General features: G+C 41.0%; 1 protein-coding gene across 1 annotated transcript in view; it reads right to left on the minus strand.

Moving 5' to 3' along the window:
• The window catches only part of MAT2B (methionine adenosyltransferase 2 non-catalytic beta subunit), a 183,413-nt gene extending 162,267 nt beyond the window's left edge, over positions 1-21,146 (minus strand). Inside the window, exon 1 of the mRNA XM_069199356.1 lies at positions 20,891-21,146. Coding sequence (XP_069055457.1) covers positions 20,891-20,953 — 63 coding nt within the window. The 5' untranslated portion in view covers positions 20,954-21,146. The remainder of the gene's footprint in view (positions 1-20,890) is intronic.
• Between the last annotated feature and the right edge of the window lie 229 nt (positions 21,147-21,375).

The raw sequence follows: 21,375 nt of genomic DNA on the forward strand, positions 1-21,375 counted from the left end.
ACTTGCGCGACAGGGAGGTGGACATATTTTTGGAGACTAGGAACAACAAACAGGATCCTGTGGTGATACAAATATAGGCGTAGTAAACTGGCAGCGAAAAGGTTTGTGCCGCAGGGGGTTTGGCCTACTTGTCCCAAGGACAAAATAAACATGAAACCTTGTTGCCCTTGACCCCAAGTGATAGGAGTTCCACATCCCTGGCCAATTCTTGGTATTTATTGTGGTACCAACCAACAAATTACTTTCTCCCATGCTAAATACACTCACTCAAATGCATTATAACCAAAGGCTGGAAATGCACTTGTTGACGCCCAGAATGCTCTCAAACGTCAGTAATGACATGCCCATCTGGATGTATTTTGCCTTATGTTACTTGTAAAATTGTACTTAAAACGGGAAAGCAGCACAAATACCAGAAAGCAAATGAAAAAAAATATGAGTCTGGATAATCGTGCCTCTTATAGGATGGTTTGAGACCTCTATGATGCAACTCTGTGCCCTTCTACTACATATCAAGCTGTGCCCATACTTCAGAGCAGCCTTTGAACCCCAGCTGTACTGTATATTGCACACAGCCATGTGCCCATAATGCAGCCATCGATGTCTCTCTATTACAAATATGACCCAAGACCCAGTCATCCATGATGAACAGCAGTGTTGTTCTCAAGTTCAGCATTCCTGTAAGTCTGTTGACCTGTATGCATGGGTGTCATCATGTTATGTTATCTTATTTGTAAAGCGCATGGCTACCAACAGGCTTCCCAGCGCTAGAGGACTACGGACCAGTACAGAGGGAAGAGGAAACCCTGTGCCTAGAACAACCAAATTTTTTAAGATTTCCGGAATTTATATTCATTGGTCGTTATACGAAGGCCAAAGGGAAGAGAATTCCATAGTTTGGCCCCTTGATAGGCAAGAGTGGTACCTCCCCATCTAGATTTCTTTATTCTGGGGAGGCTAGCAAGGGCAACTGAGGCTGACCTCGGATCTCTTAGGCTTGTAGGGAGAGGAAAGGGTTCTCAGAATCTGGGGGCCCCTGTTGTGGAGGGATCTGTGGATACAACACAAAACCTTGAACTTAATGCATTGATCCACGGGTAGCCAATGTAGTAGATTCAATCCTGCCTTTACAGAGCTCCTTTTGGGGATATCTAATAATAAATGGGCTGCCGCATTTTGGACCCTCTGTAATTTATTTTTAACATATACGGGTGACCCGGCAAAAAGACTGTTTCCATAGTCCAGTCTAGAGATAAGAGCTTGGACAATAAGCCTTTTAGCTACAGGAGGAACAATATGCAAAACCTTCCTTAAGAGACTTGTCTTAAGAGGCCAAAGCAAATACCAGATATATGCTTGGCGTGGTGATCCATTGTAAGAGCTGGGTCCAACCATAGGGGGAGTACCTTTTTACCCTGTCTTACCCGTTCTTGCTGAATTTCCTGGCTGATGGCGAATCAACTGATGTCCTGAGGACGAAGACTGAATCTGTATGCTGACCCAATACGGAGGGTAACTATATGACAATGAAATTGTAATTGTCTGTTTGCTTTTCCTTTCTAGGTACCAACTGCTTCTTCTGACAGAGACCAGTCAGAGGTTTTCAAAATTGGTGTTGCTAAATTGTTTTGCATGAAGCCCAACATGCCAATGCTAATTCGAGGTTAGATGAGGGGTTTACTAAACAGACGCAAATAGACAAATGACTGAATCTATGCTTTGTTGAATAATGAGATGATGATACTCTGCTAAGGATAATCTATGTTGATGACGTGCTATGTTCTAATATTTGTGATTCTTGCTTTGATGAAATCTTATCAGAGTTGCCATACTGTGACCATGCTAATGTGTTTCTTGGTTTTGAGACTAATAAACTTACTAGTAGAATTGTAATCAATAGGGAATAAACTTCATATAATAGTACTAAACTGGTGTGGTTATTCATGACTGCAAGGTCATGGTGGTTTCTGAGTCTTATTAATGTCTTTGACTAATCTGAATTATCTTATTACGGTAAATATTGATGACGTTATTGACATATTGATTAGTTATCTCGTCCTAAGGTGTCTTCAATCAGGGTCAAAAGACTCATAGGCCTAAAACGAGTCCCAGAGTGAGTAAATTAGTCATAAAGGGACGCGTTAACAGTTCTCGTAGCAGAGCGACGGTTTAGGCCCTTTGGGGCCCTAGGATGAAGGACCATTGTTTAAAAGTGTTTTTTTTTTTTGGGATAATGCAAATTGGAGGTATGATGTGTTTCTAAATTCCCCATGACTTTTCCCGGAGTCTCTGAGCTCGCCTAAGTGAGTTGGGTATGTTCTTGGCGTTCTAGCATGTGTGGTGTAGAATTTGCACTTGCTCAGCTTATGCATACTGCAGGTGATTTGTGAAGTTTGTGTGGATTTAGGTCAGGTAATGTTTTAGTAGGAGTGGGCGTACTCTGCAGTATGAGAGTAGGGAAGTCGGCGAACTTCATGTGAGTGTGGCGTTTTGTGCTCAAAAATTATTGGTGATGTACGGACCCGCCATGGTCTGAGACTCCGGAGTATATTGACAAGTGTAGGAGACACTTGGGTTTATGTTTTAATTTGTGCGGTTTAATAGGTCAATCGGGCGTGGTTGACAAGTCAAGTTTGAGTTAAATTATGTGAGTGAAACCTTTGATGGAGATTTGGCAAGTTGTAAAGTGCACTAGAACAAACCACTGACAAGTCGAGAGTAGGATTTGCGGGTCGAATTCTGCTTGCGAGTGCGGGAGCTGAGAAGGAGAGTAGCGGCCGAGGCTTCAAGTGAAATCTCTATAAAGTTCTGAAGCAATTATGTTACCCTTCCTGTAGTAAACTGGCAAATATGGATTTTTGTTGATAAAGGTGCTTGCAGTATTTTGCATTCGTTTTGTGTGAGGAGGACAAGCCGCAAGACTGTCAGCTGCAGTGTGTGTGTGAGTGTGACGTCATTTGAGCCGTGCTGGGATAGGTCAGTTGCTGAGAGGGGTCGCGCACGGATTGGCAACCGTCCGTGAAAGGCAATTGGTTGAGAAAGGTGGGTGAAGAGTGTCCTGAGAATAAAGTCACTTCCTGATTAGATCCAAAACAAAATAAAAGACGCAAAAATGTAGTTTTTCAAGGCTCTGAAGAGTGCTTTGAGGGGAGATACATACATTACAGCGAGTGTGGGGGAGCCTACACCGCCTGAGGGTACTCCAGCTTATATTTTAATGGAGGAGAAGGGAGTCGCGCCATGTCTTTGGTTAAAACAGTGGTGCAAATTGACAGAGAAGGAGGGATGTTTGGCGTTTCTGGAATTTTGGAAAATTTGCGAATGATGTTAAGTGTGCAAAAACCACCTCCGAGACCAGCTCAGTATGAGGCATTATCAATCTGGGATTTGATGGCCATACAACAGAGACAACAGAAATTTGAAAGGAGAAAGAAAAGAGCAGAAAAGAATTTCGCTGAGGCTAGATGGGATAATGAGACCAAGATGTGGAGAAGGGGAGTAGTTGACAGACTTAAAATGTTTCCGGCAATAACACAAGAAGATGAGACACAGGGAGAGAAAGCCACTTGTAAGACAGACAAGGGCTCTAGTAAGCCAAAGGAGACTCAGAGGTCTTGGGTAGACGCAGATGATTCAGACGATGAAGAGTCTCTTAATCAGTTGTTACATGATCGCTCGCCACCATATGCCATAAAGGATAATGTACAGAGCACAAGTGTGAGTTCTGAAGACCCGTCACAAAATAAGGGAATCTCAAATACAGTGCAGACAAGTGATACAGTTTTGATACAAAATGGTGTCAGTGTACACACTGCGCCAGACACACAGATACAGTTGCAGCCACCACAGATTCAGAGGCTTTATCCTGATGTTCCACTATTAGAGACGACTACGAGTCTGATGGTGCCGTCTGATCCGGTATATACGAGATCAAAGTTAGTGCAGATTGAGCCAAATCTGCAATTGCTGCCCCAGCCGCAGCAACAGGTGGTTCTGAGTTATACTTCAGTTGCAGGACCGCAGTCAGTAGCTACAGCACCAATGAAGAATCAAGCTATGGGAGTTAATGCTCCACAGGGTTTGGGAATTGGACAGTCACCAGCTGCTATATCATTGCCAATTACTGTTGGTCCACCAGTACCGCTGTATGCGCAAGGTAAGCCTGGGGTATGTGATCAGGGAGTAATGACCCAAAAGGCAATAAGAGAAGGGTCCACAGGACACTTGCAGGGAGAACAGACAGACGAAAGGTCTAGATCCTTGTTAGACTTTAGTATGATTGGGGTTCCTTTGGAGACAATGAGGCAAGCAGGGTTGGGAACACTAACCCCACAGGTAATGAGTACAAATACGACACAGACACCAATGGTGCAGTCTGGAAATATTTCGTTGCAAGGCTTAACAGCGCAACAATTGAACAAGTGGCTAGATAAGCTCAACACTCCGCAGACCACTACAGTGACCGCAGAGAGGTCAGAGAGGGATGAATACCTGACTTTTGTGAGACTGGGTGTAGAAGCCACAGACCTAGTGGAAGGAGCAATGGGGGTGAACAGATTAGAGTCATACACGGAAGCAGAATTGAGGTATCTGTGCCCCAAAATAACTAAAGAAGTGAGCAAGGTGCATCAGAGGTTGGCAAACCTGGCGGATAAATACGGCATAGACATTGAAAGTACTAAACATCTGAAAAGAAGCTACAGATTAGACTTTGAGCCTAGAGATTTTGATCACATGAGATCTACCGGAATGAAAGCACATCTTAAAGAAATACTGCAGAGTGCTCAAATTTGGGGAGCCTTAGAGAAATGGGAAGGCAGATGGGCAAAGAAGAGAGATAAAGAGAAAAGCGATGGTCCGAAACCAAAGCAGGCTAAAGCCGCACCAGACACGGGGACAATAAAAATGTTACCGATGAGAGAAACAGCCGGAGAGGTTCTAGTCCATGTACCGTGGTCTAGGGGTGACATCCTGTCATTCACAAATGATTATCCCAGGTTGAGGGAAAAGCCAATAGAATGGTACCAGCAAACGGACAGGTTTGTGAAGCTTGCGAAATGTCTCTGGGAGGACTTGAATACCCTGTTTGAGATTATAATTCCACCTGAGTTATGGCTTGAGTGCAAGAGGGGCGTAGATTGGCTTACAGAGGAGCCGTCAAGGGATTAGGTTACTGGAGCACCGTCTGCAGAAGTGATGAGGTATTATCATAAAGTGATTGAGTTTTTGAAGCAGAAAGTGTCGCCGAAAGTAACTGATTGCCAGAAAATTGATCGAACGTCACAGGAGGCCAAAGAGTTGATTCATGCTTACTATGAGAGATTGTTGAAAGCATTCAAACACTACAGTGGCACTGAGGTCATTGAGCCGAAAGACATGAATCACCTTGTGTTCAGGTTTTTTGAAGGGCTGAGACCAGAGATTAGCCAGATGATTAAGAATCATTTGATCTGTTGGCAAGCGAAGCCAACTGATGAGGTGTTGCAGTATGCGAAATACTGTAGTGACAAGATTGAATTAAAGCAGAGAAAGTTGAAAGAAGGTGATGGTGATGCAGATTAAGGCAGCGCAAGCAGGGAAATGGAATACAGCAGATGGTACAGCAGCAACCGCAGGGGAATGGAATGTTTCAGGCACAACCAAGAGGTCGAGAACGAGGAGGTTTTGTGAACCGTGGTCCAGATATGAATACTGTCGTGGTTCAAAATGATGTACAGGGGATGGAAAAGGTGTCACCATGTCACGCGTGCGGGGGCATGAGGCACTGGAAGCGGGAATGCCCAATGGTGGTGCACAATGGTGTTGTTCAACAAAGCAATGATGTCAGTACATTTCAAAATGTGAGGGGTCAAAATCCAAACTTCCAGAATAACATGGTGCAGATGCAGGGTCTCCAACCTGTGCAACAGATGCAAATGCCACATGTTCAACCAGCACAAATGCAGCAGGCACAACAGCAGATTCCCATGGTACCTAGACAGCAAATGCAGATACCATTAGCTCCAATGGGACAGCAACAGGTGATGCTTCCTCAACAGGTCACAGGTCAAACAATGAGTCAAAATAACAGTACAACAGTTCCCATTGCATGGTGAGGATGGAATAAACTATGAGTGGTCGGATGATTGTTCAGACAGTGAGGAGTGCAGGCTTGCAGCGTCCCTAGAAGTAGATCAGAGGGGACCCTATGTAGAGGGAAAGGTGATGAGTCATAAGGTTTCATTCCTAGTTGATACAGGAGCTACACGCTCTACAGTTAGAAGTGCAGAGGTTCCGAAATTACCACTTTTGGGGCGTACCATAAGGGTGGTAGGAGTAGCAAATCAGTTCCTGACAAATCCGATTACAGATCCGGACCAAGTTGAGAATGGTAACTTCCAGGTATTACACAAATTTGTAGTCTGACTCGAGTCCAGTATCCTTACTGGGAAGAGACTTACTGTGTAAAACAAGGTGTTCAATTACCTGTTCCAATGAAGGGATTGAGGTGCAGACAAACAGTGATGATGAAGGAGATGATGGTCAGTTTCCAGAGTTAGAGACGGAGACCGCAAATTAGTAATTCCCTTTGATAACCATATTCCTGATGCTTACAGTGACTGACTTACCACCTGAGTTGCAGGGAACAGTGACAGAGAAAGTGAGGGACCTGACAGGAAAGGAAGTGGGACTAATAAAAGGAGTAGAACCGGTTAAAGTAGAGGTAAAGCCAAATGCAGTGTTTCCCCAGGTCCCGCAGTACCATATGGCACAAGATGTCCTCATTCAGGTAGCGCAGATAATTGCGGACTTTGTGAAGCAAGGGGTTCTGAAAGAAGTGCTAAGTAGCCCGTGTAATTCACCAATAATGGGTCTGAAAAAGCCTTGTGGGAAGGTTCGAATTGTGCAAGATTTGAAGAAAATAAACGAGATTGTGGTAAAATGTTGCCCCATAGTGCCAAATCCAGCTGTGATTATGTTTCAGGTTCAGTGTGATGCAGAGTGGTTCACAAGCAAGACTTGTCTCAAGCATTCTTTTCGGTGCCTCTTAATGAGGATAGCCAATTTCTTTTCAGTTTCAAATTCCTAGATAAAGTTTACAGTTGGTGCAGAATTCCTCAAGGGTTTTCTGAATCGCCTTCCATCTTCAATCAGATATTAAAGAAGGATTTGGAATCATTAGAGTTGCCTTTCAGTTCAACTTTAGTACAATACATTGATGATTTGTTAATTGCATCCAGAACAAAAGATGACTGTAGGTATGACACAATTGCCTTACTGAACCATTTGGGAAAGAACGGACATAAAGTGTCCCCAAAGAAGCTGCAATACTGTCAGAAAGAGGTGAAGTACTTAGGTCACCTGATTGAGAAAGGGTCGAGAAAAATATCCAAGGAAAGGGTGATAGCCATATTGCAGCTGAATCCTCCGACAACCAAGAGGGACATTAGGATGTTTTTGGGAATGGTGGGCTACTGTCGTCAGTGGATTCCCAACTTCGCGATTATCTCTAAACCATTGGTGAGACTGTCAAAGAAGTTCAGGATGGCCCAGGTGCCATAACCATGTCCGAGAAAGAGATGAAGGCATTAATGGAACTGAGGGAAAGTATGTGCAGGGCACCAGCTTTAGGTATGCCTGATTACACAAAGCCTTTTGTACTGTTTTTTCTTGAACGTGATGCTTGTTCTTTGTCTGTCCTTACACAGGTCCATGGAGGTGCAAACCGCCCAGTAGCATATTTTTCAGCTACTTTGGCCCCAGTTGCAGCAGCCTTACCGGGTTGTTGGCGTGCAGTTGCAGCAGTTGGTCAAAGCCTCACACAGTGTGAAGGAATAGTGATGGGACATCCTTTAACAGTAATGGTCCCCCATTCAGCTGAAATCGTGTTAACCCGAACAAAGACGCAGCACATGACAAATGCGAGATTGACAAAATACAAAACAATTATACTGGGGTCTCCGAATGTTTCCCTTAAAAGATGTACTGTATTGACCTGGCAACTTTACTTCCTATTGAAAATGCAGACATTGATGATGCCGAGGAGGTAGAACATGATTGTCTTGCGGTAAAAGATCTGTGCACCAAACCAAGACCGGATATTAAAGATACCCAACTGGAAGAAAATGATTACATTATTTTTGTTGATGGTTCATGTCTGAGAGACGCAGTAGGAGTACTGAGAGCTGGATATGCTGTGTGTACAATCACTGATATCTTGCAAGCTTCCTTTCTCGAAAGAGTGTGCTCTGCTCAAGTGGCTGAATTAATTGCTCTTACTAGGGCATGCCACGAGGCTGAAAATCTAAAAGTCACTATCTATACTGACGGATTTGGAATTGTACATGATTTTGCCAGCTATGGTGACAGAGGGGTTTCATGACCTCTTCTGGTTCTCCAGTGAAAAATGGCGAAAAGATTAAGGATTTGTTGCACGCGATTCAGTTACCGCTTGAAATTGCCGTGGTGAAATGCAATGCTCATGTTAAGTCACAAGACTTTGTGTCAATGGGAAACGGATATGCAGATCAAGTCGAAAGGTTTTGTGCATTGAACTGTATATTGTTTCGAGATCAGTGGGAATTGTTAACTGAAACTGAAAATGAAACATGCACAGGGTATGCATTAAGGGTGGCTGACAAATTAGATGAGCTAAAATCCTTGCAGGGACGTGCCAGCAAAGAGGAGAACCGTTCCTGGCAGAGAATGCAGTGCGTACAGAGATCTGATGACTTATGGGTTTCAGAGGAGGGAAAAATGGTCTTTTGTCACAGTTTGCGAGGTTTTACCATGGACAAGCACATATTGGGAGAGACGCTATGATCAGGTTGTTCAAAATCGATTGGTTCAATCCAAAATTCAGACAAGCTGCAGAGTTTATCTGTCACAGGTGCAAATGATGACAAAGCAAATTCCTAAAATGTCTGAATTACAGCATACTAGACAAAAGAGAGACAGCGGCTGCTGTCGTAGGTGACATATTTGGAGCCATAATTCCTTCAGTGGGGGTTATCTTAAACTCCATAAAGATTCGAAAGTTGTCTACTATTGTGGATAACATGCTGACAAACTTCACAGGGGCTATACTCCTGATGGATACTGAACTCGCTGCGGAAAGAGCTATGACTCTTCAAAACCGGCTTGCTTTAGACATTCTTTTAGCAAAGAGTGGCGGAGTCTGTAAGATGCTTAATGAGCGGCATTGTTGTGCATTTATTACTGATAATAGCAAAAAGATTAGAGGTATGCTTACTAACCTAACAAGAGATAGTGCAGATTTGAAGGAGCTGAAGGAATCTGCAGTTTGGGAGAAAGTTGGGAAAGGAATTACTAAAGTAGGGAACTGGTTTAGTAGTGTTTGGAATGGGGTTCTTGCAAAAATAATAGGGGGTATGTGGATTGTCCTGACTTGTTTATTCGGACTATGGTTATCATGCAAAATTAGTAAAATAATTAAAAGAGATTTGGCAAAACTCAATAAATGAAAAGAAGAAAAGGAGAAAATGTTCCAAGGAATTTGGGAAAAATCACACAGGGGAGAAGAAGATTAAATGCGTGCATTAAGAAAAATGAAAGGTTGTGAAGGGAATGGTTTTGTGTGATGACAAGTGTCATCAGAGGAGGGACTGAGAGAGCGCAGCTTATATACTTAGAAATTAATATGAAATGTTTATAAACTAATGTGTAATAATGCTGCATAGAAAATGTATTAATGTATTTTGCTAAATGCACACTTGAAATGTGCCCACGGGGAGTGGCCGTCAATATATACAATTACTAATGAAACTGACTAATAATGATAAAATGTTATGTTAAAGTATGATTTTGCACTAATGTAAAAGGTTATATGTTAAAGTTCTGCTAATAAATCATTAGGCCTTTTTAGCATGATTCGAGGCCTAGCTGCCTGGTTTCATATTAAATGTGTTTTTCTAACGTACAGTGTGCTGACTTGCTGAAGGACATGAACTCGTATTTTTCCAAAAGCTAAAAGATTAATGTAACTGTAGTAGATCCGTTCTCATGAAATTCGACTTGCTCAGTAAAACATTCTAGCTGAATTCAACAGTGTAGACTAGTCGGAGGTACAGGATCGCCTGAACCGGTACAGACAATGGAACCACTGACTGAAGATGCAAAGAGGAACACAAGAGTATGAAATCATACCGGACATTCTACCCGCTGGAGCCGTCAATCATAAGGACCAATAAACTACGTGAGAACTGTTATAGGGTGACAATTTTGATGAAGTCATTGAAACCCTATTGGAGGGAGATAGTAGGGTGCCAACGCCAACCAATTAAAATTTAGGGCACTATACAACAGAAGAGGAATAAAAACCCTTGACACAAGGAAGTAAATTAGACTAGGAGATAGGAGAGAGGGGAGATGCCGTTTGCGAATTTTGCTATGACCCAAACACTTTGTCATTCTGCATAGTAACTTTGCTGTTTGGTTCTTCAAACCAACCTTGTCCTTACCTTGCCCGTTTGTACTGTACCTCCTTATGAGGGGAGTACCTTTTTACCCTGTCTTACCCGTTCTTGCTGAATTCCCTGGCTGATGGCGAATCAACTGAAGTCCTGAGGACGAAGACTAAATCTGTACGCTAACCCAATACGGAGGGTAACTATATGACAATGAAATTGTAATTGTCTGTTTGCTTTTCCTTTCTAGGTACCAACTGCTTCTTTTGACAGAGACTATAGTCAGATGTTTTCTAAATTGGTGTTGCTAAATTGTTTTGCATGAAGCCCAACATGCCAATGCTAATTCGAGGTTAGAAGAGGGATTCACTAAACAGACGCAAATAGACAAATGACTCAATCTATGCTTTGTTGAATAATGCGATAATGATACTCTGCTAAGGATAATCTATGTTGACGATGTACTATGTTCTAATATTTGTGTATCTTACTTTGATGAAATCTTATCAGAGTTGCCATATTGTGACCATGCTAATGTGTTTCTTGGTTTTGAGACTAACTTACTAGTAGGATTGTAATCAATAGGGAATAAACCTCATATAATAGTACTAAACTGGTGTGGTTATTCATGACTGCAAGGTCATGGTGGTTTCTGAGTTTTATTAATGTCTTTGACTAATCTCAATTGTCTTATTATGGTAAATATTGATAACGTTATTGACATATTGATTGACATGTTGATTAGTTATCTCGTCCTAAGGTGTCTTCAATCAGGGTCAAAAGATTCATTGGCCAAAAACGAGTCCCAGAGTGAGTAAATTAGTCATAAAGGGACGCGTTAACACCATGACCAGTAACCTTGGTTGCATCATATATGTAGTTCCTTCTTTAGGACCCCAGTAGAACCCACTAGCTCATGGTGGAAACATATGTTCCCTCTTTCATTGTGTAGGCAATGATATAATTCCACTCGGGCAACAGAATGCTATTCATCTTAGGATAACTAAGGGTCTTATCTCCAGCATGCATGACATCCAAAATGCTGCAGGTAGAATCATCCTGTGACTAAATAGAAAACAGTCGTTTCTTCTGGTCTCAGAACTGTTGACTGACATGCAATATCTAAAATATCTAAACAAATTCTGTTTAAGGTTTTTTTTCTTGGAACCAGTGCTCTTTCTATTTCATGCACAGCGCACTATGTTATATGCCACAGTGGCCCTCGTGCCTAGCTCTAAAGACTGCCATTCTAGTGTCAGGGCGGACAGTTCTCTCATCTTGCACCCAAAGCACGAAATGAACTGCTTGCCACTTTACAAGATGACTAATCTGGACTGTTTTTGGAAGCTGCTGAAAACGATGCTATTCTAAAACTCCTCCAGGTGCCATTAATTGTAAGTACAAGGACAAGCTTGCCAAAAATCAATTAAAGCCAGAACCAGTCACTACGAGAAGTTACTTTGTCAAGTTAAGAGAAATATTTCGAATGTGGTGTGGCTATGACAGTTAAGAAATTGTTTCAATCTTCCCAAACTGTTATTCCTACCCATAACATGTTGACCTGAAATTTTGATAGCAAAGTTCAAACTTTTGCTCATTTGTATTGTAGTTTTTCAGACAATATGGAAATTCGTTGATCTAGATATGTTTTTTTCCAAAAGTTGATTATGAAGAAAAGTTATCTTCACTTCATCTTCAGTCGAGTGGCTAATCCTCGAGACTTCGATTTATATGTTGATCACCCAGGGATGTCCCCATTGTAAGAATGGCACAGAAACCACTCTCATCCCAGATATGACACCATTCCTGGCCACGTTTGTTCTGATATTTTCGAGGTTTTACATTCTTTGGAACTGGCCAGTTTTGCTAATATCTTGCCAGGTAATGCTGTAGTCAGCTGTCCTGCTCATCCGAGGTTCATCACACTTAGTCCACCAAAAGAATGAGCCAAAGCAAAGGCCCTTGATCCGAAGATATGATTAGAGCTATGTCAAGTAGCCTCCCATTCTTAGCTACGATTAACCCTAGTGCTCTCATCACTGTATGGCTCGGGGAAGCACCGGATTCATTATATATATATATTTTTTTTAATTTTTATTATTATTATTATTTTTAATAAACGAAATACTGCACCGTGTATTAATCCCAAACTAGCTTCTAATAAAACTGGAGTGAAATCTCTCAGAGTTATGGAGATCTGTCTAAAGCACAGATAATCAGGGCCGATTTAACAACCGCAGGTGCCATGATGGCATGCTGTTTTTAACTAGAGCCAACTACTATTTGAAATACATTTGCTTACTTGAAACATTTAGCAAGAAAAGACTAAAAGAGTAAATAAACTCGCACCACCTGAGGTGCTGTGCAAAAAGGCTCTGTCTTGCAGATAGCAGCAAAATAATTAGATACCCTATTCCATGACAGGGTAGAATAAATTAAGAATGTATTCCCACCTTAGTCTCCACCTTACGGTCAGTTGCATGTGTCTATTTACTTCAGAGGCCTCTTTATTCTCTTTCGCTCCCCTAACTATGCAAAGAACTATACGAAAATCCTGTTGTTCACTGAACAAGTCACTTGCCTGTGAAGATTCCAAGTGAAGTGACACTCTTAAACAGCAGCAGCCGATATATTGTTTTTCTTTGCCACTGGAAGTGTTCGGATTGCCATAATAGGGGCAACAAGGACACGTTCTCTGAAAAAAGACAACCCTCACTGGACCCTATTTACCTTCTTAACTAGAACACTAAATCCATTCTTCTAGCAAGATCTTAAATTCTGGAAGGACTACTCGTCACTCAACTCAGAGTTTCCTACTGCTTGTACATTTCTAAGCTTGTTTTCGTCAACAACACTGCACACAATCAATGCTAATCTAAGAACTAGACAATCTCAGGATGGCATCAGAAAATAACAGTGTGGCAGCTCTGATTGTATCAGACCGATGGGCAGGATGGCATCTTAATCAACTTCTCTCAGAAACTGGCAGAACGTTTCTGCTCCTAAATTATTAAAATCTTTCCTATCAGGTAGCAAAGCCTCTTTTCCACTTTTTGATCAACTTCTCCTGATATCACATCTGAGACACGAGAAGACTCCACTCACTCCCCAAGATTGTTTACAGTGTGTGTAATGCTTCTGGATATAACAACTCAAAAAGGTGCCACATTTACACCTATGGCGATAACGAGAGCCTCCTCGATTTAACTGGGCATTTGGACACAACCTACATCCTTGAAACAGCACCATGGCTATACATAAGATAGTTGCTGTTGGTGGGCGAGTTGTAAGACCTTTAGGGTTACACATTCTGGACTTCCAAAAAGAGGTTCCTGACCCGCTCACTTAAAGAAAGTAATAGAATTGTGATTCTTCTGCACAATGATAGGAACTTAGCACCACAGGTCAACACTGTGAAAGCAACCTATTACATTCCACCCGGAGTACTTTGTCTAAATATGATTTGCATAATAATGGAGAGCACACAAACGTCAGTAGCAGCCAAGTTGGCATCAATGTTGAACTATTTTAACACTGAAAACCTTGGTCTCCCAAGCTACCTCCTAGACTGAGGATACATATTTTAAATCATGACAGCACATTAGATGAGCAACATGAGTAGGTTTAAACACGCATCCAACACTACTCAAACACCTTCATTGCTTGTCCATGGCATACAAATTACAATTAAAGGTGCTATGCTCTGCATTCTATTAAATATGCTCTCCGTTTTACTGCACCATCAGGTCAAAAGAATTCTTTACTTGGTAAATCAATGTTTTAAGTGTACTTCATTGCTTCCAGCAGCAGCCTGGTGGGTGAGCTTTATCTAATTTAGTACTGATACTTTGGAACACACAAACGTCGACTGGGTTGATATATATATATATATATATATATTTTGTTTTGTATAAAATGCTAGTTCTGTGTTCTCTGCTCGCATCTTAGCGCCAGAAAAACTTTTGGTAGTAGTGCATTTTATTAGACAAACACTGGCAATGAATTGGCTTATGAATGAGAGTGCCTTGTGTCATTTATAGGGCTAGGCTTTTAAATAATCTTTAAACATGCACTCTGCCACTCATCTTTGCATTAATGCATCCATTCATCCATCAACTGACAAAAAAAACGCAGTAAAACACATAACATTAGCAACGTATACCACATAAATTAAAATAATACAAGTAAAAAAAAAACATTCTCGCAATAACAAAACTAAACACAAAAGCTGGGGGGCTGTAGGGCAGATGTATTGTAAATAGTGTTTTAAAGTTCCAGCATGGCCGCCACATTTAGAACCAACGTGTTGTCCATCCTGGAATTGTAAAACGATACACTATGGACAACAGCCTTCCATAATGGTCTCTGAATTTACAGGAAGTGGTCATGTGGAATGTGGTGACTGCAAATCAAATGAGCAAGCAATCCTTTAGCACAGCCTGAAGATCTGTAGTAGCCTGCTCAGGATCACTAAAATAAAAGGAAAGGCAAAGAATCGAAGAAGAACTGTAAAAAGGAGAAACCTGAAAAGTAAAGGACGTAGCCAACTGGAACTGACACTGAAGCACACTAATTTACAGGTGGATGTACACATGTGATCAGAAAATGCTATCATTCACAGGGCAAGAGAGCCAATGACTCATGTGGACTAAACCATTACCCCATGAAGTACCCTATCATGGATGGAAGTGAGAATGTAAATGACACTCAGACAGACTAATGACAGAACAGAGATTTCTCAAAGGCCCTTTATGTGTCTATATTTAAATAGGAATGCATTTATGTATAAGGACATATGTGTTTTTTTTTTTATAATAATAAGATTCTGGAAGACAGCCAAGAAGAGAACTGAGCAAGAATTATTACACTGCAAATCTTGTGTGTCTAGGATTTGCCAGAGTCGGTAACTAACACCAAAAGCTTTCTCTACAAAGGTAATCTGTGACACCTCATGTAACAAAATATCTATCTGTAGATTCTAATACAGAGAAATAACAACCCACTCTTAAATGTGCAGTCACTTCAACATACGCTTTTCACAATCTATATTTCACTTATCACAATCAAGCCTATAAGCCAATGATAAGGGTTGTCACCATAATCAAATCAGACCTACTGTGTTGGTCATGAGCATTCCAATAAGGCAACCATCAGCAGCATTAAAAATATGTACAAAATACAGCTGAAACACAATATGAAATCCCTACTAACAAACCCTAATAAGGATTACCAAAGTGAAATTTGACTATCCATATGGTTTGTGCTGGAGAATCACCAACACCAAAGCCCTTGTCTGCTACTGTAATCTGTGAGATTGGTTGTAACAAAATACATGCTTAAATGCTTTAGCATAGTGTAAAACAATCCACCTTTAAAAAGCCTTTGACGCATCCTTTTAACAACAATTTACTAAGGCCTACTTACTTTGTCGTAACTTCTTGTTATAAACGGATCACACCCAAGTAATTTGACCAAACTTTTCCAGTGATTAAATACGGAGATTAGCCTTTGCCAAAGGCTTGGCACTGTATACAACACAAGCCTGTACTGACGCTTTCCCACAAGGCAACCATCAGGCATACAGTCATAAAATTCCACATATAGATAAAATTCTAAGTAAAAACAACCCAGCCCTCAATGCCTATTGACATGCTTTTCACAGTCAATATGTCAGGCCTACTGGCTTTGTCAAACACTTATAATAAACAGACCAAACCTGTAAAATCTAGCATGACTTTCCCCAAAGGAAACCTTATTATATAGGCTTAGCACCTCACTCAATACCAGCCTCTTCAAGTGCACATAAACTGACACCATCATGCATATACTTATAACATAAAAAATGCAAAAAACAAAATACAGCTTGCAGAGCAAAATACAACCCTCTCAACAGAGACTAACAAGAATCATCATAGCGAGACATCAAACTGCCCCCTCCCCCGTTTCAGCTAAGGTTATCTTGGGTATTGCAAAAAAAAAAAAATTTGTAGCCCTAGCACTTGTAACAACTGTTAAATGTTCACTGGCTTTAACAAATGCTTCTCACAATTAATAAACTAGACCAATTGACTTTGTTATAATGCTTCTTAATAAGCAGTGCAGACCTTTCGTGTTGGGCATACCATTTTTCAGTGCACCAATCAGATCTATATCTTATCACCAGTGTTAACGCAGGCCTACAGTTTTGAGAGTAAGCTTTTCCAAAATGTAACCACAACACAAAGTCTTAAAATTGGAAAGGTATACATGACTACAGTTGGCTAAGCTAAAAAATATTTGTCCTAAGACAACCTAACAAAGTATTCTCACAGAACAAACCTATATCCACAGTTTGTCTCAAAAGGGGACCAACACCAAACCATTGCCTACTACAGTAATCTGTGAGATTCCATGTAACAAAAAAACCATATGTAGGCTTTAGAGTAATAATAACCCACTTTTAAATGCCAACTGACTAACATACGCTTTCACAATAAATGGCAGGCCTACTGCATTTATAAGAGTTAGGGCAGCAGAAATATTTTTGTTAGTGAACCAAGCAAGCCTCTATCATTGGCATGTTACCATAACCAAATGAGGTCTCCTGTACTAAACGTAAGCTTTCCCACAATGTAACCAACAGGCATATAGTAATAAATTACATAGAATACATAATTACAGTTGGCAAAGCAAAATAGTATCTCTCCCAAGACGGCCTAACAAGAATTCTCATAGAACAAACCTTCTATCCATGGATTGCCACACAAGGTAACCAACAGCAAAACCTTTGCCTCCCATAGCAGTTTGTGAGATTCCATTTAACAAAATATTTGTAGGCCTTAATATAGATTAATAACAATCCATGCTTAAATTCCTATTGACTATACACAATAAATATGTCGGGCCTAGTGCCTTTATTATTATATTTCATAATACACAGACCCATAGCCATGATTAGTTGCTTGCCGCCATAACCAACTCTGTCCTGCTGTATTGGGTACAAGCTTTGCCCCAAGCCAAAAAGTGCAATACATGCAGTGTTTTTAGTGGAAGCAGACAAATATGGCTCTATCAAAACCTGTACTCTGGGAACTAATGTGAGTGGAGCCTAAGACCCACTCTCAGCAGAATTCTGAAAGCTCTTTTGTTGATCACATAAAGTCAGGTGACAGTTGCACTGTCAAGCTAGATAAAACAAGCATTTGCAATGCAATGGGTCTCGCTATTGCTCGAGTTAGAGCTAGTGTTACTGTAAATTCCTAACTGGACTTTTCTTGCCACATAAATTGAAAATGCAAAGTAAAACAGTTGACAAAGGCAAGCCAATTCAAAGCATCACGGTCGCCTTGAGCATAAGTGCAAAGGAGAGAGACAAAAGGAAAAATAAGTTTGTTCGCAGTCAAACGTATATCAGCAAAAAAGCAATTTTAACAGGGTCGATGGCCAAGGCGTTAACAAAAGTGCCCCAAGGAGGGACAAACGTAAAACATTTACCAATGATAACAAAGGATTTTTGAAAGGCAAGCCCACGAACGAGCAATAGTGGTGGGCGTGGTTAAAAGGCCACAGATAGATTAAAGCACGTCTTATTGCTTGCGCACTCGGCCTAAAAAATAATACAAGTAGATTAGTGAAGCCATGGGCATCCCATACTGCTTTCAAACACAAAAGTATGCTTTGAAGTCTAAAGTTAATAATGGAAGGTGAGGGTGCTGGGAATACAGTGCATTCCACATGACTTCCCTCCTCTCATTTGTGCTGCTGGCAAAGAAAAACAAACACCATAAGTTATCTAGTTATGTATGACACTAACAGTATTATAAAGTCATGTGTGTGCTCCTGAAAGGTCAGGCTCAGACAACCGTACTGCTGCTGGCTCAGACAGCTGGATAAATAACCAAAATCTGAGCTATGTGGAAGCTCTGTAGAAGGACATAAATTCTACCCAATCAAAACATTTACTTGTGGCTACTGATGTGTGGGTAGAGGAACACCCATTTCTGTAGTACTCCTGAAAGGTGGATCACATTATGTATGGTGACCACACATCTGTCAAGCCAGACCTAAAAATGACTTAAGTTTTTGCACCTCAATAAAAATGTTTAATGAACTTTTGCTAACGCATATTTCTCCAAGAGCAGTGTAACTTTAAGGTGTCAGAATGACTAGACATTATTGCAAATGTATTCGAGAGCACACAAAGAAGAGAGTGCCTCATGGAGGGGAAAAAAAACTTACATATAACAACCCCACACACAAAATCAAAACATAAGCACCTAACAGAAACGGCAGACAGAACAAAATGCCCTTGATACATGTGATCAATTGAAAAGCTGTGCCGAAAACATACCTCAAGATATCCGGAAAAGTGAGAAAAAACAGTAACAGGAGATATATTTAATGGGTTTCTTGTGTTTCGTTTGATAAGACTTTTCTGGCTCATCATACCAACAGAGGACTTGTACTAGATTGCAAAGTACTATAGCATATAATCTGGGATTCTCCAATGAGTAGCTTGTGAGCTACTCGTAGCTCTCCCGAGTACAGCTCAGTATAATAAATAAATTAGAAGCTTTTGCTTGGTTGAATAAATGTATGTATTCCAAAATTGAAGTGTGTATTTGAGATGAAACTGTGTGTAGCTTTAGCTCATGAGCTAGTGTTTGGGGAGATTTATTACTAAAAACTTGGTGCCAGGGGCATTAAAACTAAGACTGTTCTGCAGTACACATGTAAAGGCATTCCACATTGACAAGGTGTTTTTAAATCACTGCTGACAACAGTGCCTCATGCACTGAGGTGAACACTGCTGATAATATTTCATATGGTGGGCACTAATATAATCTTCTCCGGTATGGTCCGTATTAATGCTCTAAAAATAATAGTAGCTTTGGGTGACTTTCACTGAGCATCACTAGCTCTTACTATAGAAAAGGTTGGAGACCCAGGCATAATCACATATTTGAGAGCAGAAGGAAAGACTGCCAATAATGTCACAGACTCGCAGTAAGGCCATAATTGTCTCTGTGTGGTTCAACACTAGATGTAGATTAAAGGGTTGAGCCTTAACGGTCACAAAGAAAGTTGTTGGTGGTCGCCATCCCCAGCTCAGTTCTTTATACCTAGTTAATTTATTGTACCTGGTCAGCAAACATATGAACACAACCTTTGCAGAAACACTTAAAAAAAATACTTTGCATGCCACCGTGGACTACAGGCAAGACAGGGGACAAGCGGGAAAAACAGATAGTAAAATGATATAATTATAGTCCTCTCATCCTGGAAAATATGACATCGTACCTGGATGTAATTCTGTCACATATTCTTGGAGTAAATTCGGGCTACGGAATTTAAGTTTGTCTGTAAAAATAATGTGCCCTATTCAGTTCATCCAAAAAATACAGGTAAGGTATTTAACTTAAAATTCAACATCTCATTCCCTGTTACTAATGAACATATAGCGTTTGCACTTGTACAGCACTTACTTACTACCCCTGACTAGAGCTCGTGGATCGAAATTGGTGTAATTCTATGCGACATCCCCTTTACTCTTCATTTCTAAAGCACAGGTAGGAGGAAAGTATCAATACAATTTCTTAGATGAGTTATCTACATTTATACTGATACCAAGAAAAAACGTCCGTTAGAACTAGAGGAAAACACTTAGTAGCCTGAGGTGCCATTCTCTTAAAGGCCCACTCATCCTAACTGCTGCAAGAGGATACCAACTTGGGTTCCGATAATCGCGTAAGGTGCATCTGCTCACAAAGTTTGATAACCATAGATACAAGTATTTCAAAACAGTACAAAAAGCACTCGGCAACTCCCAGAGAGGTGGACACTGGTTGATATACATACCAAATAAAACGGGGTGTGAATATTAAGGGCTGAAAATATGATACATATCAGAACAAATGATCATCCATTGGCAGTTAAGACGATGATCCATGGGCATGGCACAAGAGTTTCCAAAGATAATGCTCAGTGCTGGGAAAGATAATAAACAATGTTGTATCGGATGCTGAGAAGTGTGGGAAGACGGCGCTCAAATAAAAAGGCAGATAGAGCTCAGTGCGCAGGGAGAGGGATAGTAGATGACGCTTAATATGGAAGTAGATAGTGACTCGAGATCAGGACAGTAGCAATAGTGGACCGTAACAAGTGTGGTGGCAGGTAAGGCTCAATTAGAAAAAATAATGATGCTAAGTTTCATGAACAGAAAACACTAGCGATTCTACGATGCTAAAAAGAGACAGGAAAGACCAAATGGGAGGACATACAATGCACATGAGTGCAGACGGTCGTGTGAAGAGCTGAAAGTCGATCTCAGCTCCATGTGGACAAGTGATGATTGCTAAACTGGAGGTAATGTTTAATAGAGAGGGGCACTATGACGAATAAGGTTATATAGTCAACAGTGAGAAATACATAGTCAGGTGTGCGGGGAGGCTGGCCACACCACAATTTACTGAATATGCCACTTAATTTCTCCACCAGCTCCTCACCTCTAACACCTGGACGTGCCCGGGCAGAAAGTGGATCTTCACCTCCTTGTGGCGGCCCACCATTTCGCCGTACTGCCGCTCAGCACAGTTTATACTTGGGCTCGTAATCCTCACCCTCTGCAGCACTACGTCCCAACACAGAAACCAACCAGTTCAGCTGCCTTTATACCAACTCCGCTATCACAGCAGACCCAGCCACTAAAACGCCAGCACAAGTGTCATACGCCCACTGTACACGGAAGAATAAACACTGACGGCAGACTAATACAAAACCAGCGCAACACCAAGACTTGGTAATGAACCCCGAACGCACAAGCGCAACCACATAATAAACAAGACAGGGACATTCGTAAGGGCCATTAGAATCAGGAGGTACTATAACACAAAAAGAAAGGAAGTTCAATGAAAAAGCTATGCATAGCGGAGTTAAATTCCATTTTGAATGCTTGGTGCAATCTTCAAAATTGTACGTAAACAGAAATCTG

The sequence above is a fragment of the Pleurodeles waltl genome, chromosome 7 (assembly GCF_031143425.1).
Source record: "Pleurodeles waltl isolate 20211129_DDA chromosome 7, aPleWal1.hap1.20221129, whole genome shotgun sequence".
In the NCBI taxonomy this organism is placed as follows: domain Eukaryota; kingdom Metazoa; phylum Chordata; class Amphibia; order Caudata; family Salamandridae; genus Pleurodeles; species Pleurodeles waltl.